Below are 18,157 nucleotides of genomic sequence, written 5' to 3'. Positions count from 1 at the left end.
TGTATGGCGGTTGAAGTGGCCGGCGGGTACTGTCGACACGGATGAAAACGTACTGGCTGTCAGAAAGGTTTGGATGGATAAAAGTGTGCTTGGTGGAACACGACCGTGGTGGTTGGGGACGGATATAGCTGAAAAACTGGGTTAAATCGTTTACGTAGGACAGTCCAGGGGACGAAAGGTTGTCTTGCGGCTGGGGAGGAATCAGGAAGTCTGCCGGTAAGCGCAAAGATGTGCCATAGACCATTTGAGAGGCGGCACAACCAAGGTCTTCTTTGATAACAGTGCGTAATCCTAGCAGCACAAGAGGAAGGTGAGCTGTCCACTGTTCAGGTAATTCGTGAGCCATCAATGAGGCCTTTAGCTGACGATGAAACCTCTCGACCATGCCGTTTGCGTGAGGATGGTAGGCCGTTGTTTTTAGATGCGTTACACCGAGTAGGCATGTCAAACGGTGAAAGAGCTCGGACTCAAATTTGCGGCCACGGTCTGTTATAATCTCCTACGGCACGCCAAAACGGGCGATCCACGTGGACATAAGTGTGGAACCAACAGTCTCAGCCGTTATATCGTCGATTGGAACCACCTCCGGCCAGCGAATAAAGCGGTCGATCACTGTCAAGACGTAATGTTAGCCCTTAGGTGGTGGTAGCCGGCCAACGAGGTCGACGTGAATTGTAGAGAACCTAGAGTCCGGCAAGGGAAAATGGGCCAGAGGTGATGTGGTATGCCGAGAGACCTTGCATTGCTGGCAGGCGAGGCAGGAACGAGCCCATGCGCGTACGTCAGAAATCATGCCAGGCCAGACGTATTTCTCGGCAACTAAACGCCGTGAGGCACGTACTCCAGGATGAGAGAGATGGTGAATAGAGTCGAAAGCAATGCGCCTGAGAGAAGCAGGAAGGTACGGTCGTCTGCGGCCTGAAATCGGATCAATGTCGCAAACGATAGGGCAGATAATGTCCTGGAGTTGCAGAGAGGAACTGTTTGAAGAACGCAGAGTTCGGAGCTCTTCGTCATCTCGTTGGGCTTGCGCCAACTGCTGAGTACTAAAACCGGAGCGTTGTATGGCCGAAATACGGCTAAGGGCGTCGGCTGGGATGTTGTTAACTCCCTTGACATGCTGAATGTCCGTCGTGAACTCTGCAAGGTACGCCAAGTGTTGCGTCTCTCGGGGAGAATATGTAGTCTTCGATGACTTGAAGGCGTTCGTAAGAGGCTTGTGATCGGTGAAGATCACGAAGCTGTGGCCCTCAAGGGAAAAAACGGAAATGCTTAACAGCGAGGTATGCCGCCAGAAGCTCCCGCCCGAAAGTGATGTAGCGTTGCTCAGTTGGAGGAAGCATCTTCGAAAAGAAACCGAGCGGGTGCCAGGTGCCACCGATGTGTTGCTGAAGTACACCTCCAACCGCACAGTGGGAAGCGTCTACCATCAAGCTCGTGGGAGCGTTGTGGCGCGGGTGCACAAAGAGAGTAGCAGAAGCCAGGCGCTCCTTGATGGCAGTGAATGCGCGATCGGCAGTTTCAGGCTATTCAAGCTTGCGCTCGGTAGACTAGGAAGCTTGAAGGGAAATTTTTAGAGGGTGCACAATGGCCGCACAGTTTGGGATGAACCGTCGGTAATAATTTACCAGTCCTAGGAAACCGCGCAGTTGGCGTAAGGACTCAGGCCGAGGGAAGTCGATTATGGCCTTCACTTTGTCTGGTAGAGGGCGACTTCCATTGCGGTCAACGAGGTGACCGAGAAACTCCAATGACGGCACACCGAATGCACACTTTTCGCTGTTCGGGATGAGGCCATGCTCTGCTAGGCGTTCGAAAACTATCCGCAGATGGTGCAGATGCTCAGATAACGACGAACCGGCGACAAGAACGTCATCTATGTAGGCGAAAACAATAGGCAAGCCACGGAGGACGACATCTATGAAGCGTTGAAAAGTCTGAGCTGCATTGCGCAACCCGAAAGGCATTCGGGTGAATTCGAAAAGGCCAAACGGTGTAATGATGGCAGTTTTCTTGACGTCATCCGGGGCTACAGGGATTTGGTGGTAGGCTTTTTGGAGGTCAAGCTTTGAAAATATGGTACATCCGCTGAGGTTATTGGTGAAGTCCTGTATATTCGGTAGGGGGTACCTGTCAGGTACAGCGGCCACGTTCAAGGAGCGCTAATCACCGCAGGGTCTCCAGTCACCAGATTTCTTCGGGACCATGTGTAAAGACGAGGACCCTTTGCTCGAGGACGGGCGAGCAATGCCAATCTCAACCATGTAATGAAATTCCTGCTCCGCGATTTTATGTTTCTCCGTAGCAAGGCGACGCGCCACGGCATTCGTAGGGGGACCGGTTGTAATGATCTGATGAACGACGTCATGCTTCACTGGTTTTGTCCAGTCAGGAGGTGCAGTCAAGGAAGGAAACTCATTCAGGAACTCCCGGTAAGGAGAAGGTAAGTCGCAAAGAAGCGTAAAGGTGAGCGGGTAGACGGTAGACGATCGACCTGTGATAGAAAAGACGGTTGCGGCGTCCAGGATTCTTTTTCGGGCCATGTCAACGAGGAGGCCGAAGTTCGAAAAGAAATCGGCTCCTAGAATGGCGTGACTCACGTTGGCCATGAGGAAAATCCAGCGGAACGGACGGCGTAGGCCGATGTTTACCATAAGGGATTTTTTCCTGTACACGGGGATGCTGGACTTGTTAATAGCTTGAAGATGGCACAGTGGTGGTTGAGTGCGGTCACAGGAATTAGCGGGGAGCACACTCACTTCAGCACCAGTGTCAACTAGAAAACGCTGACCACTCGTTGCATCTGTTATGTAGAAGAGGCGGCTGTCGTTGGCTGGGGAATCGGTCGCCGCCGCAAACGATCCCTCGTCGCGTTTCCCGACCAGCCACAAGGACGGGTGCAACGTTGCGCCGCTGCACCGAAGCGGCGATGGTACCAGCACAAGGAATCAGTGTGACGGGGCTGCTGGCGTGTTGTGTACTCCTGACTGTAAACGTGCGGCGACGAGGGACGGGGAGAACGACGAAACCGACGAGTGTTGCACCCTTGCGACGAGCGGTAGTCAGCAGACGCGACGAGCTCCTCCAGGGTTTGCATGCGCTCTTGTAGAGCGGTGATGTCGTTGGATACCGATGAGGGCAAGGTGGTAGAAGCCCCCACGGTGGTATGTTCGGGAGATCGAGCGGATGCCACCGTGGTTGGAGACGAATGTAATGCGGCGAATTCCATTATCTTGTCGGCATGCGCGGCCAATTGTGGCAAGGGAAGGTCACAAGCCGTCGCGAGGATCATTTGCACAGACGAGGGAAGCCGTTGTAAGAAAAGTTCCAGCAGCAAGCGGACGTCCGTGGCGGAAGGTGTGTCGCCGAGCAGGATTTGCAATTCGCGAAGGAGCTGCGAAGGTCGACGATCACCCAACTCCTCCGCAGAAAGCAGCCGCTGGAAACGCTGCCGTTCCGAAGGCCTCGTGCGGCTCAAGACGGCAGCGTTTAATTTGTCGGAAGGGTTCGTGGTAGGTGGGTTTGCGAGGATGTCGCGAACTTCGACCGCGATATCAATAGGTAGTGACGGTTGGAGATGGTTGAAGCGGGTCTCTTGCGACGTGATGTGGCTCACTCGGAAACTTGCCTCGGCTTGAAGGAACCACACGTCGGGGTGCTGAGCGCTGAAGGTGGGCAAACGGCAGGCGATGGTGAAGATGCCATGTGAAGAGGCAGCGGAGGACGCAGAATTGCCGCCGGTGTCGCGAGGAGGGTACATTCTGGCTCCTTTACTCCGCTGCAGGGTCCGGGTCACCAATGTCGCGAACGCGACAGAGAGACGAGCCGAGACACGTCTGAACGCTATGCCGTGCACCCAGAAATAGGGCCCCGTTTTATTCCACGCTCGTGGCGTTCGGGGCTGCTTGCGCACCGGCGACGCGTGGCCCGCTCTCATTGGCTGTCGCTCAGCCCCAGCGCCATCGCCGCTGGAGCGCTGCCACACATCAATCCGCCTTTTTCATTGCGGTGTGCTGCCACCTAGCGTGCCTAGCGGAAGTTGGGGTGGTAGGGTTTGCCGGCGTTTCCTCCGGCTGCGTTCTCGTTGTATGCACGGCAATCCCACATTACGGCGAGAAGCAGCCGAAGTGTTTCTTCTGTGTTGGTGTTATAACGCCTTAAGATGACAGCCCCTGGTCATCACATAATACCAGGCGGCTTCTTATCACTGAATGAGGGCTGGCAGAGAAATCTCGGACAGATCCGTGTGCCGTCCGAGTAGCAGAGCGAGCAGTACTTGGAGTCATCTGGCATGAAGTGCGATCGCCAGCTCAACCAAGGCCGGCAGTTCGCAAAATGCCTTTAAGCGCTGGACGCATGTACGATTGGTACACGCGATTCGCATGCGACTGATCGTTACGATTCGCATGCGACTAGTCGTACGTGTGAATTTGAGACGGCCCGATGCGCGCATGAGATGCGTCGTCGGCGTCGCTCCCCCCACTGCTTTTGCTTCATGGTCAACTACGATGATCGCTAAGCTGAATTTGTAGATTCTGCGCGTTTGTTCGCAAGAAATGGATAAAGCAAGCAATCGTGAAGCGTTTTCTGCCTTCGGAAACAGTCCGCACACACGCCGGCCGCGCCTGCCAGCTTGGCACACTCAGCGGCTCGAACCGGCGCAGACCACGGTAGCAACCACGCTTGTCGCTGCTCTTCTGAATCAATCTGATTGCTAAAAAGAAGTTCCACATGCGAGAAAGTACGTGTTAGTGTGGTGAAAAATTGTGCTAAGGATTGTTGTCAGGGCTTATTTTAAAAGCGGCGATCAGACATCTGCCGCGATGCAAGCCTACGCTGACCGGACGCCGCGGCGCGCGGTGCGCCGAGCGGCCCAGAGATGGCGATACCTGCGCGGAAGCATCGAAACAGGCTACGCAGATGTCTCGGTCACCGATCGCTCAAACGGCAGTTATAGCTTAAATAGAGTTCCTCATGCGAGAAAGGGGATGATAGTGTAGTGAAAAGTTGTGTTGCGGATTGTCATTCGCAGTTGCACAGATAGCGGCGATCAAATATCCGCCAGGATGCTAAGCCCAAAGTTCCCATCACCCGAGCCGACGCGAGCGACGCAAGCCGCCGTAGCCGATCGCGTGTGGCCGACGGGAAGCGATAGAAGCCAACACCGTTCCCTTTTCGGCACTTTGAGTTACAGCGGAACGCAGCACAAGTTGTGGGCATTGTTCCGCGCACAACGAGCACACACGAAAAATCAAACGATGTAAATACAACCACGACCCCTTCCCGCTTGTGCGGGAGCTGTGGGGAATGTCGTCTGTTGCCCCTACCAGACTGCTTAGGGACTTCGCCGCTAGGGGATTGCGCATGCGCAGTGAGGTTGTGAAAGAGGCGGATTCACGCTGGTGTTTGTTCTCCGCATGTATGTGATAACGCGCCACGTCTGCTGTCAGCTGACTGCGCAACTTGTGAAAGAGGCATCAGTGGTAACGAGGGAAATAATCGTTGTGATAACCGTTGTAAAAGAGGGGTCGGCGGTCGCGTGGAGGAGCCCGGGAGCGGCGCCTAGTGAATCTGCTTCACAGGAATGAAAACGGGGGGGGGGGGGTTGAGACATATACTGCTTTGCAGTAAAAAGCCGGTTTGGGGGCTCCAGCGGACCCCGTAGCGTCACGATGCAGGTGCTGCCGGATCCCATATACCTCACGAGAAGCACTTCATGCGTGTCACACCTGGCGTTGCCAGGAAGGTAGCCCGGATCCTCCACGGGATCCACGCCCGTGACAACATAACCGCGGATGTCAGATACTGGTACCAGGTACGCTTGCACTTTAAGAATTGTGTCGGCAGAAAGAGCTATGTGCTGCAGAGAGCAGAACTTAGCCACTGCATTTAGAGATGTCAGCCACACTGACAGTGTTCGTAGTTCGGTGATAAGCGTATCCAGTAAATCCCGTTGTTTTGAAGCAGTCATCAAGAAATTTCTGCAAAGTCTTCGTGGGGAGACTCAGTATGTTGAAATGCTTCCGAGGCTTGATGGAAACTTTGTACCTGGCTTGTGGCAAGGAGCAAGGAGCTGGAGGCGAAGCGAGAGCTAGAGGAGAAGCAGATTGCTGGGTGTTGCCAGAGGAACAAGCCAGCTTTGGAGCAGGTGGTACAGTCACTCCCTCTGTAACTCCAGTATGCAGATCGCTTCGTGGACGGGTCGGCGGTTACCTCCATCAGGGACGGAAAGTCATCAGTGGTTCAAGCAGCAGCAGCAGAAGACCCTCCTGAAAGCTGTGTTGTTTCAATCGGTGGTATCTGGTCAAGTCCGTCTGCCATGGCGGGTCCGTGTCTTTGTGGCAAGCACGTCAGATGCTGCTGCAGCAAATACTTATTCTCTGAAAGGTTTAATGGCAGACACACATATCTTCACACGAGCGCGATTGCAGAACACGTACGTTTCTCCTATTCCAACTTTAAGGATTGTTGTAATATACAATAGCACACTTTACGAAATTTTACCGCTAATGGAAGCATGCTCCTTCAGATTGGTGACTCTCAGTGTAGAAGGTGCCCTTCCAACGTTTGCGTTCGAAGTGGCAAAAGCGAGAAGCCTCTCAGCGCGCCGCGAGAAAGCACTGGCCTCTGCTCAGTGTGAACTCTCCAAAAATATGGGTTCAGCTAGCAATGTTATTTATTTCATAGCTTTGGAAGTTTGCAAAATAGTTCATTAGTTCGCTTATGTCGTCAGTTTCAAGACACATTAACAGATCGTATCTGTACACTCTACCTGAGAAATACAAAAACGACGAATTTCTGATGGAGGTGAAAAGCAAAAACGCGCGTGTGTACAAAATTTCGGCGCACGTTAAATATCCCCAATTGGTCAAAATTAATCCGGAGCCCTCCCGAACGGCGCGCCTCATCACCTGCGTTACGTGGGTGCATTAAACCCTGCTATCAATCAATCAACAAAAAGAGTAAAAAAGATGCATTCCACGGCACGTGATGTCACAGAAGCTGTTTGTGTCCAACCAAAGCAGGGTATAAGATTCCTTATACACGTGTACTGGCTTTACAGGAGGACAAAGAATCCTGCTTTCGTTGGCCATTCGTTGTTATCGCAGTAAAGTGTGATGAGCGAGTGTTACGGATAGCCGACCGGATATCCTAAACTCGGAACTTCGATCGTCATTTTTTGCCGCCCTATGTTTCAAAATCGGTGTTTATCGGATAGATCAGAACTGTCCAAAATTTCACCGGCAAGTGTTTTTCGGATGTTTTCGGAATAATCCGGAAACCCGGAGTTCCAGGTATAGTGCTGCCACATAAAAACGGTTTGTTGACAAATTGCGGAGTAACTTTAAATAAAACTTGAACTTGGAGACGCCCAATACTACGACTTCTTCGAGCGAGGAAAGCTTAGCTGTGGTTCTAGAGGAGCGTGAAGACACTAAATGGGATATCGTAAGGTTAATCGAAGTTAGAAGAACAAGTGAGGGCGTTAACGTGTTGAACGGTGGGTATATTCTGGGCAACCAAGGCCATTGAGAAAGGAAGGAGAGCAGGGTAGGTTTTCTGATCCACAAACAGATAGCAGGGAATCTGAAACAATTATACGGCAGTGGAGATACGGTGGCAGTCATTGTGATCCAGTTAAATAGGAGAAAAAATTTGGAGGTTGCACAAGGGTATGTGCTGGCCTCTTGCAACGGAGATGATACTGCTGAGAGTTTTTATGGGGATATCGAATCGGAAGTGAATAAGGTAAACACTCAGTACACTACTATGATTGGAGATAACGCAATAGTAAAAAGAGGTAGGCAGAAGACCGCGCATCGAGAAATGTCAGAGTAGGTAAAGCCGAAAGGAAGGGGGTGTTCACTGAATTTACGAAGAAAACCTCGCAATCCAAGCTATCTTGTTCACTACTATTTCCTCGCCGAGCATTGATGAAGTATAAGTCGGCATAGAACCTTTCCTCTGTTTCAATTATCTCATGGATGTTGTTGGTTACGGTATCTGCTTCCTTTCTTAACGCGTGCATCCTACCCGAACAGTCACCTTCTTTGTTTCCCTTAACCTCACGTTTCTTTTATGTTCATTCAACCCGAGCGACGTCGTAGGCCCGAATGGCATCCTTGTTCCCGTTAATCAACTTTGACAACTCGGCCAGTGCGATTCAGTCTCTCGTTCCTGCCTCTTTCATGTTTCATTTTTTTCAATCAGTTCTTTCGTTTTCTGGGATAGCTTAGCAGTATGGTGTTTAGGTTGTCATCGACTTACGTCTGCTGCAGAAGCTGAGATTATCTTGGGCTACCTTACAGTACGTCTACGCTTTCTTCCTTTTCCCTAGGACTGCGAATTTGTTCTGGACCGTTGCCCAAAACTCCTGCGCCCAATCTCTTGCTGATTGTAGGTTTAGTTTCCTTTTTTTTCCCAGTTTCGTTCTTTGTCTTCTTAGATATAGCCATACTCTGCACTTCAGCACCCCCTGACCATTGCTCTTGACCTCCGCAAGAACCTCTTCATTCTACTCAATACTTGGATTTACGCCTAAAATGAAGTAGATTTCATTTTTAGTTTCACTTTTTGGACTGTTCCATCTCCATTTCCCGTCTATTCCTTTCCAGAAGGATGCATCACCTATCCTCGGGTAATTTTCAGTAAAACAGGATGCGTGGGAGCAGCACTCGAAGAAATGAAGAGTGGCTAAACCGCAGGGGACGACGGAATGAGCGCGGATCTGCTAAAAGGCTGGTGCCTATGTTGAGTAAATGTGGAAAAATTATTCTCAACATCACTCCGGGCACTGAAGGTACCACTCTCCTGGAAAAACGACAACATAATTTTAATTCACAAGAAGGGTGATGCCAAAGATCGAAATACATACCGAGCCATCAGATTACTCTTAGTTGTATACAAACTGTTGACGAAGATAGTAGTCCGTCGCATAAGTGATACCCTAGATTCCGAACAAATGAGTAAACAGGCTGGATTGCGGAAAAGCTACTGAGCAATAAATCACATTCATGCTACCAACCTAATGTAAAAATCGGCGGAGTACATAAAGCATCTTTACATACTTTTTATAGATTACGAAAAGCCTTTGATCGAGTACAAGACCCTGCAATGGTGTAAGCAGTGGGAGCATATGAAGTAAATGAGGCGTACCTATCGCTGCAGATACGAGGAATGTACAGCACGAAAACGCTTCCTTAAAATAGCACTTTTTATTGGGGAGGGAATTAGACAAGGCGACACCATATCACCGAAACTATGCACATAGTGTCTAGAAGGGGTATTTAGGACGTTTGATCGGGAGAAGACAGGGATACGTGTACGTGAAGAACAGTTGAGTCAGTTGGGATTTGTTTAGTGATACGAGGGAGGACCTGCAAATAATGCTTCAGAGAGTTTACACAGAAAGCGTTTTCATAGGATTATACGTACGTAAAAGTTACACGAAATTAATTTTAAATACACGTACAACAAGCACCGCTTTCCGTTTAAGCAATCAGATACTAGAAGACGCGGAGGAATACAACAATCTTGGGCGAGTTGTGAGTGCCGATCCAAACCACGAGAATGGAATCCGGCGTTGAGGCTGGAGAGCATTCCGCAAGCTCTGTGAAGTAGGCAGGCCACCTTTGTCATTAAAAGAAAAGTGTACCATCAGTTCGTACTACAGGTGATAACTTCTAGTGCCGAAACTCAGGAGATCCTTGAAGGTAAAGAAAACGTAGGAGGGCCCAACCACCCATAGAAAAGAAAATCATGCACCGCTTCGTTTAACGATTACGATAGTTAAACGCGAAGCTTTCTCGTGACGGATTCCTTGGTTGTCGTCTGAGTGGGGACTGAGTTTCGACCGCGTCGAAATGGAGCGATCGGACAGACACCGGCTTCATAACGCGAGGGACCCAGGTTTGATCCCAGCCACTGAAGAGTTTTTTTTTCTTTTACTTTATCCATGGTCATTCACCATCGTTAGAGAAGGTTGCATTTGCTGCAGCGCGTTTTAGCATTACAGGCGCCATCAGTGAGAACACTGAAGCTCTGCTTTAAAAAGTACGTGTAGCGATAGAAAGCTTGCGTCTTCAATGTATTCGATGGACGCTGCTCCGGTTAATGATACCAGAGCTAACGTCGAAAAAAAAAAGATGAGAGTCTTGTCTTGAGATAAAGATGGTTAAAATGCAAAGCTTTCTTCCGTGCAGCCAGAGTCAAAGTCAAAGTCCAAAATTCAAACTGCTTTGACCATGTCGGAATGGCGCAATATGATAGACATCGGCTTCGCAACGCGAGGGACCGAGGTTTGATTCTGTCTACGGGAAGCTGTTTTTTAATAAGGCACTTCGTGTTTTATGATCATGATCATCATCATAATGTGCACCTTGTTGAAACGCATTGTGTAAGTTGGATTTCCAGCAGTGCGTCTTGGGCGTAACGATTTGGATTTCGGATTTTGAAACATTGGCTTTCGACCAGAGAAAGCTTCATGTTTCAACAATCTTTTACTTCACCCACACTCTTCATCGTCGTCAGAAAAGTTGGCTTTTCTGCAGTGCATTTTGGTGTGGACGGAGATGTTTATTCTCTCTCTCTCTCATTAGTGAGGGAAAGAAAGCTTCGCTTTATAAAAAGAGGAGTTGGGCTGGACAGGTAATCCCGAGAACTGACAACTGGTAAACCACCTTGGAACGGAGTGGATACCGAGAAACAGTACTAAACGTGGGAAGACCGATAAATCGATGGAAGCATGAGATAAAAAGTGCACTCAAAAAGCGCAGGTTAGGAGCAGTCGGAAGTCACTGGGAGATGCCTTCAATCGGGAGTAGACACAAAATAAGCTTATAATGATGATAATGGTGATGATGAACCTGAAGGAACACTTCTGGTGATCGCACAAGTAAAAATTGGGTCACTTTAACCCAGTCACCTTTTTTGTGCATGCTGTGCGACCTCAAAGTCGATACTGCTCAATTAAGACGGCGGGCTTCATTCACGTGGCCAGCTGGTTGGTTCATGATGGCATCGCGTGTGCCTGAGGTATCATGTTCCGTCTGCTGCAAACGATGCATTTGCTGATAATTTTCCTCAACACCCGACGCCCTTGGAGGGACCATAGTGTTGTGCATAGTCATGATAGTGTGTCACAAAGAAGTCCACACATCATCAGATGGCGAGGGAGAGAGATAGATAGAGAGAGAACTTTGTTACACAATAATGAAAGAGTGGTTCCTCAGCCCAGTAGCCCGTGTGGTGTCCAGGCTGCCGTAACCCTGGCCACTAGCAGGAGCTGGTCCTCAGGTCGACAACTGGACAGCAGTATCTTCCACTGCTCAGGGGAAGGGGACGGGTTCAGAGGCGGAAGGTCTGAGTTTTTTGTGCAGTCGAATATTATGTGTGCCACAATTCGAGGTTCCTGGCAGAATTTACACTCTTCTGAGTAAAGTGTGGGGAAGCGTAAATCCAAAAATGACATGGTGAGGTAAAGTGCCGCTTTGAATTTGTCTGAATGTGATTGCTTGGCTTTTGGTCAAAGATGTGGGAGGACTGGGAAAGGTCTGTTTCGTGGTTCGATAGTATTGGGTGGTTTCTTCTAACTACCTCGTAATACATCCGTCTACGGTTCGCACTCAGCAGTGCGCTTCCCGCCGTTACCAATTACACGCCCAACGCCTATCACCCACCCTGTCCCCTCCCCCCCCCCCCAGTTGCCGTCGAACTTGTTAGGCTGCGGGCTTCACTTGGCAGGCTAAAACCTCTTTACTCTCCTTCCAACACATTCTTCACCGCACCTTTAGGCACCTTGGCCATCCTTCCTGTCCGACCTGTTCTTCCTACCCATCCATCCCTCAATCTTATTGGGACTGCATCCCGCCATCTCTTGCCCATTCCTCGCCTCCACCACTCCCTGGGAGCTCTGGCTGTCTCCCCCGTCGACAGTAAACATCCAGGCTGGCCAGGAAGCACTCTATTAACATTTGCACCGGATCCACACTGGCATCCTTAAGTACTACGTGGACCCGGTGAACTGAACATTCAAATTAAGACCTGGACTTAGGTCCTGCAGAAAATAAACGTTTGTTCTCTCTCTCTCTCTCTCTCTCTTGTTAGGTGAGAAGTGGTACGGAGACACCTCCGGTTTCAGCGGCTCGGTCTTGAGCTTATCGATGGGCAAAATTGTTGCTAGTCAATGCAGAATGGGGGGAGTCCACACAATGTCCACCCGATGAGCAGGCGGATGTTGTTTCAGAAATCTCCGTCTGTTGGGGGTACCAACCGCGACAGGAGCCTACGGCAGGCGGCTTGTGAATCAGTTAGTATAATCTTGGAGGTGGCTTGGGTAAGGGCGAGAGCAATAGTTAATTCTTCAGCGTCCGGGGAGGCGGTTGGGCGGATTAAGGCGATGGTGATGAGGGCGATATTCTAAGTTGCCACTGCCACCATAGTTTGGTTATCTGGGTAACTGGCTGCATCTGTGTAGATTACGTCGGAGTGTCTGTTGTAAAGTTTTTCTTAGGATTTGCTTCGGTCTTCTCTACGACAAGGGTGGAGGTCCGTGTGCATATTTCTAGAAAGGGGGCGCACAAAGATGGACTGGCGCCAAACGTCGGAGATGGTCACCAGGTAGGTCTGGTCAGGGTATGACCATTGAATATTTTCAAGGACCCCATGGCCTCCTTAGGCTTGGGCAAGTCGAAGGCGTTGACTGGAAAGGTGTCCTTCGATCACCTTCTCTACCATTCTGTGGAGCCACATGATCAGTATTTTGGCCATAGACGTACTAATCGGATGGCCCACAGCTTGTTTGGTTGCTTTCCGGACAAGACGATTGAGTTTGTCGGTATCGGTTCGAGTTGGGACAAATATTGTCGCGAACCATGCAGCCAAAAACGACTCAGTTATCTTCAAAGAAAACATGTTTATTGGAGCTAACTTGTGCTCCCCTAACAACTCCAAGAATACACAGGCGGCGAGGCAGCAGCCAACAAAGTGACGTGCCCAGGCGGGCGTCGGCGAGTCGAATACCACGGCGTCTGCTCTGCAGGCTTTTATCTTTCGGCGCGACTGTTTCTCGAACCGTCGGTTTACATCCAGAACACTGTAGATAAAAGATTATTCTAGTCTGGTTACGTTAGTTCAAAGCACTCTCCCTAATAAAGGCGATAACACGTGTGGCATAAAGAATGGAACGCGCGCTTCACTTGGTCCACGGATAACATAGATAACACAGCCTGGCGCAGCCAGTCGGCAAAAGCATAAACAAAATCAAATTCATGGTTCGCGACAATATACTGTGTGACAGAAGTGAGGCGGGAGATAGAAATGGCCTGAAGGAGCCAAAGAGTATCTTTTTCTTTCATGTCTTATTGCCGGTTGGTGATGCGACGAATCATACGTGTTACCTGATCATTCGCTTTACTGAGGTTTAAAGTGTCTGGTCATTTCTCGTGTTCGCTTGGATAGTAGGACCCGGGATCTTCAGGGCTCGAGCCGGTTGGATAGTGTGTCCATCGAGGGTAATCGAGAATTTGTCAGGGTCAGAGTTGAGGCGAACTATGATCAATTTCAACTTTTTAGAAGAACAGCAGAGGCCATTGGCTTGGGCATACGCGTTCACTATGTCCGCAGCACGCTGGAGAGTGCCCCCGAGAGAATCAGTGCCTGTCCTCAGGGTGATATCATCCGAATAAAAGGCATGTCGAAGGTTGGGTATTTGGTTTAGGGCAGCGGCTAGTCCAATGAATGCGATGTTAGACAGGAGGGGTGGCAATAGAGATCCCTGGGGCGTGCCGCGACTGCCGACTTGGATCGGTTTGCTGGTGAGGTTCCTTTAGTTTAGAGGAGCCAAGACAACAAAATACAAGTTTGTATTATTCGAAGGATTTCGTGTTTTATATTGTCCCCACCGCTTGTCTGGATGTAAACGATGGTTTATTCACTAACAAATTATTGATTTTAAATTAAAATTTTGATTTTCCCGCTAAATCATGTGTTTTAGTGGTCTGCAATGACATCGCAGGAATCGACCGCTCTGCACCCGATTGCGAAGCCTTGTTTATCGTTAGTGGACCTAGATGGCGCCACCATACCGTGGCAAGCCGTTTTCTGTTTTTGGGTTATTTTTGACCATGTTTGAACCTGGCTTGTTTTTGTTGAGGCAGAAAATAATCGTTTCGTGAAACATAGTGCTCGCTCGACAAATACGGTGGCGTAAGACACCGTTGCTTGCGTCAATCGGCCAGTGTCGTCTGGAACTACTCCAAGCTCCGCAGTCCTGTGCAGCTAAACCAAGCATGGTGCGTGCGGTATCAACAGCAGCATACGCATCGGTACTTCTATGTTTATGTGTGCTTTCGTAACTTCCATGGTTTGTCCCACCATTCTTACTGCTCTAAAAAGAATGTGCCCTAAACTTAAGCGCTAATAGCTCGTTCGGCAAGCTTATAAACTCTGCCTAAGTTGCGTTTGCTTTTGCCGGTCTCCGCCAATCGCAGAGCTGGCTGGTATGACATCATAAGTTCGTTTGCAGGAAATGAGCTGGTGGGTCGCATGGCCATTCCAGTTTTTCCTAATTGTATAGTTTATTTGAGCAAAGTTTGTGTTAAAATTGGTGTCAGTATGATTCTAATGAGGCAATCTTTTGAATGAACCAAACTTGTGTTTTGTCTTCATGGCTCCTTTAAGGATATGGTTTAGAACATCGATTGAAGAGAATACATACAGTGGTTACTTGTTGCTATGGGGTTGTGTGCGCGTGTGTGCGATGCAGAATAAAAATAAAATTTGCCTCAAATCTAAGGAGAATAGACTGCACACATAATGCTGATTTTAGAGGCAAGTTCATTCGTGGAGACTCTTTCCCAGTAGCTAATCATCATGCTGCAGTACATAGTTGTGACGGCATATTTCGAGGCCCAAGCTTTATTTTCGTGGCAGTCGCAAGAACGGGTAGAAGAAGTGAAATCAAACAGCTTCTGCGAAACTTGCTGCAGCCATTTTTCTTGTAGTGGTGGCGAAATTGAAATGGGAGAAGGAAGCGCCAGAACATACGGAAACTGTTCCTGGATACGCGCCCGCTTCTTCTTGAATCGCCGCAACAAGAAAACCTCGCAAGTGTTTATTCACTCTTCTAAGACTTCGACGCTCTTAACGTAATCCAGGCTGAGCCAGAAGGGCAGAAGTTTAGTGCGGCATTTGGGTGATTCGAGCGTAAGTTGAGAAACTCGCCCATTAAAACGTTGACATTCCTGGGCTCGTCCTTAGTTTACTCTAGAAGACGGGTCTTGTATAGGGCCCTCTCGTCTCTGCCGGAACCGAAGGTCGGTAAATTGGGTAAAGACCTCTACTGATCTGTCTAAGACTCTTCGGGGAGTAAACAAGGTGTGTAACGCTCATACAATATTACCTGCGCGTTTACTTCCTAGTCCCAGTAAAACAACAGTTCAGCTCGTCGACGGTGTGGTGAGGATACACTTTTGGGCTGCGGCGGTCATTTAGACTCGAATAGTGATGTTTCGGACCTTCGCAGGCCTTCGTTGCCACCGCCTTCCTGAGCGCGCTGAGCGCGTCCTGGGCTACGCCTTTCCTGGGCTACGGTGGTCTCGGAGGCCTCGGTGTCGGAGGAGCGGAGTCTGGTCCCGTGGCCGTCGCCTCTTCTCCCGTGTCTGTCGTCTCCCAGGCGAAGTCCACAAACATCGGTCCCGTCTACAGTGGGCACTACGCATATGGCAGACACTACGGCTATGGTTGGCCGGCTGGATACGGTGTGCCATACGGATACGGTGCGCGCTACGACTACGTGCCGCACATCCCACATGCGATCGGGTACTACCCGCCATACCCCTACCCAGGACTGGTGCCCGGTTTAGGATTGAGCCCCTACGGATACGGCCTGCATGCGATCGGCGTCGGATACCGCGGCCACTACATTTAAGCAGCATAGAAGGAGGCTCACCGGACACAGGTAAATGTGACCGGATTTCCAGCAACATCAAAACACAGTCCTGATTAGGTGGTCAAAGAATAAACATTAACTGAGTTTTGCATCGATCTTTTGGAACTAACATGGCGGTCTGCAACTTTGATCAGCAAGTGCAGCAACGCCTGCACACACAAAAATTCTTGTGTTCTAAGCACTGCCCCACTGCAAACGTATTTGGCTCGAAAATAAAACCGAGGTGTTTACCCACTTACAGGACGTCAAGAAAGTTATACAATGAATGGAGCAGTAGCACGGCCACGAAAACAGACGAAAGCAAGACATCGGATGTTCTGTTTCTTAGTCCCCCCGTAAGAATGTGCCATCTAGCCTTCCTGCCGGCTAGAACTGCCGAATGCCGAATTCGGCTCCCTGCCGAATGGATGTGTGAGCATGGGGGAATTTAGTTTCTCGTACATAATTCAGAGGGAATAAACGCGTCTTTAGGACATATTAGTAGAAATTAAGAGGAAGAAATGGACGTGGGCACGACATGTAATGGGAAGGCAAGATAACCGTTGGTCACTAAGAATAACAGAGTGGATCCCTAGAGAAGGCAAGCGTTGCAGGGGGCGGCAGAAAGTTAGATGGGCAGATGATATCAGGAAGTTTGCGGAGATAAATTGGTCGCAGTTAGCACAAGACCGGGGTATTAGGAGATTAATGGGAGAGGCCTTTACACGGCAGTGGGCGTAGATAGGCTGGTGATGATGATGATGACAAAATCCAGATTCACTTTGGGTTAAGCTTCAAGTTCTCTTGTTCTGGTTTTACGTACGTACGTATGTACATTTTTTAATTGAATTTTTTGTTTTGTTTTCTGTTTTCTTTCAGATGACCGCAGGGATTGTATCCGCTTTGCAGGCGAGCTTGAAGAACTGCGCGAAGTATTCTGCGACGCCTTTTCGCACCATCAACTTAGAAATAATAAATGTTCTCTTCTATTGTTGTCATCAAAGTTGACTTTACCGTTTGAATTGCGCGGCTGCTACAGCCCTCCAGACTGCGGCAGTGTGAAGTGAATGCAGTTTGGGAATAAAAATACGTCATACACAAAGATGTAGAGAAAGGGGGGAGAAGAAGCTCTAAGGAAATATTGAAGAGAACAGCCCCGTTTTCGGTGAGGCTTGCTAATTCAAATGGCGGGAACAAGATGAGATAAAATAAGGAAAGAAATTGGGCTCGTCTCTGCTCAATTTACTGCAACTATCGCCGGTGGGCGGTCGTCTTCTGCCGCCTCTGTCACGTAAATGCCTCTCTCTTCTCTCTCGCACCCAACTTTCGCCACCCTTTCGTACCTCACACGTCAAGCAGAGAGGATGTTTGCTAAAGTCAATTCAGATTTTCCCCGTTCCGCTCGCGGCATCTACTGAAACCTTTTGTTACTGTTGAAACTTGGAACATTGCCGCAAGGCCCAGGCTGTTGGCATATTAGTGCCACTGACTGAATGAACTGTGCAGTCTGTGAATAGGACCCCCAGACTGGAACTGTGTACATTGTGGGAATTGTGACCTTTCCCTTTCTCCTCCTCCTCCTCCGTCCTCACTTCCCCTCAGGGCCTCACAGCCTCTCGTCTTTAATATTTATGTTTCCCTCACGCAAGGTCCAGGCTCGCGCGAGTGCGTTTTGTATTTTTGGGTCAAAACATGTTTCCTCAATGCGTATTTTCTTATTTTCTATTGCAAAAATCAAAAAGCCATGTATATTTAAATAAAAGAACACTGCGAATGTTACTTATTTATTGATGCTTTGCCTCAAATATGCCTAATGTTTTATTTTATTGAACAGTGTTCACAAATATAGAGTGTGTGTGGTGATTGGCCATCAGCCACAAGGCGGAAGAAGACGGCGATGGCGACTGGGAGATTTGCCAAGCGGGGAAATAAATAGTAGGAAGCGGTGGAAGCCGTCGGTGAAGCCGGGGTGCGTATCGCTGGCGTATAGTTGGCTCCCACGTCACCAAAGCCTGCTGACGTAGGAGCGTACCAGACAGGCAGGAGAGTTGCGTTGCTGCCCTCGAAGCGACTACACTTGAACCCAAGACGGTTCTTTGTTGGGCCGTCCGGACCCGCACGCAGTGGCATGTCCAGGCGCCCTTGAGTTGCTTGCAGTGTGATGTGGCTAGGCCTCTCCCTGCAACGGCGGGCCTTCCACTCGTGGTGATGCCTGATGGTTCCACCGAG

At 49.5% G+C, this 18,157-nt stretch overlaps 1 protein-coding gene across 1 annotated transcript in view; it reads left to right on the top strand.

The window, feature by feature from the left end:
• Positions 1 to 16,876, top strand: part of LOC144167493 (uncharacterized) — a 32,364-nt gene extending 15,488 nt beyond the window's left edge. Inside the window, exons 2-3 of the mRNA XM_077696743.1 lie at positions 15,524 to 15,958; positions 16,808 to 16,876. Coding sequence (XP_077552869.1) covers positions 15,524 to 15,928 — 405 coding nt within the window. The 3' untranslated portion in view covers positions 15,929 to 15,958; positions 16,808 to 16,876. The remainder of the gene's footprint in view (positions 1 to 15,523; positions 15,959 to 16,807) is intronic.
• The last annotated feature ends 1,281 nt before the right edge of the window (positions 16,877 to 18,157 follow it).

Source organism: Haemaphysalis longicornis, unplaced genomic scaffold (assembly GCF_048455015.1).
Source record: "Haemaphysalis longicornis isolate Haplotype H1 unplaced genomic scaffold, Haemaphysalis longicornis Haplotype H1 scaffold_2, whole genome shotgun sequence".
Taxonomy (NCBI): domain Eukaryota; kingdom Metazoa; phylum Arthropoda; class Arachnida; order Ixodida; family Ixodidae; genus Haemaphysalis; species Haemaphysalis longicornis.
The sequence above is the reverse complement of the archived record's forward strand: the minus strand, read 5'-3'. Positions and strand labels throughout refer to the sequence as shown.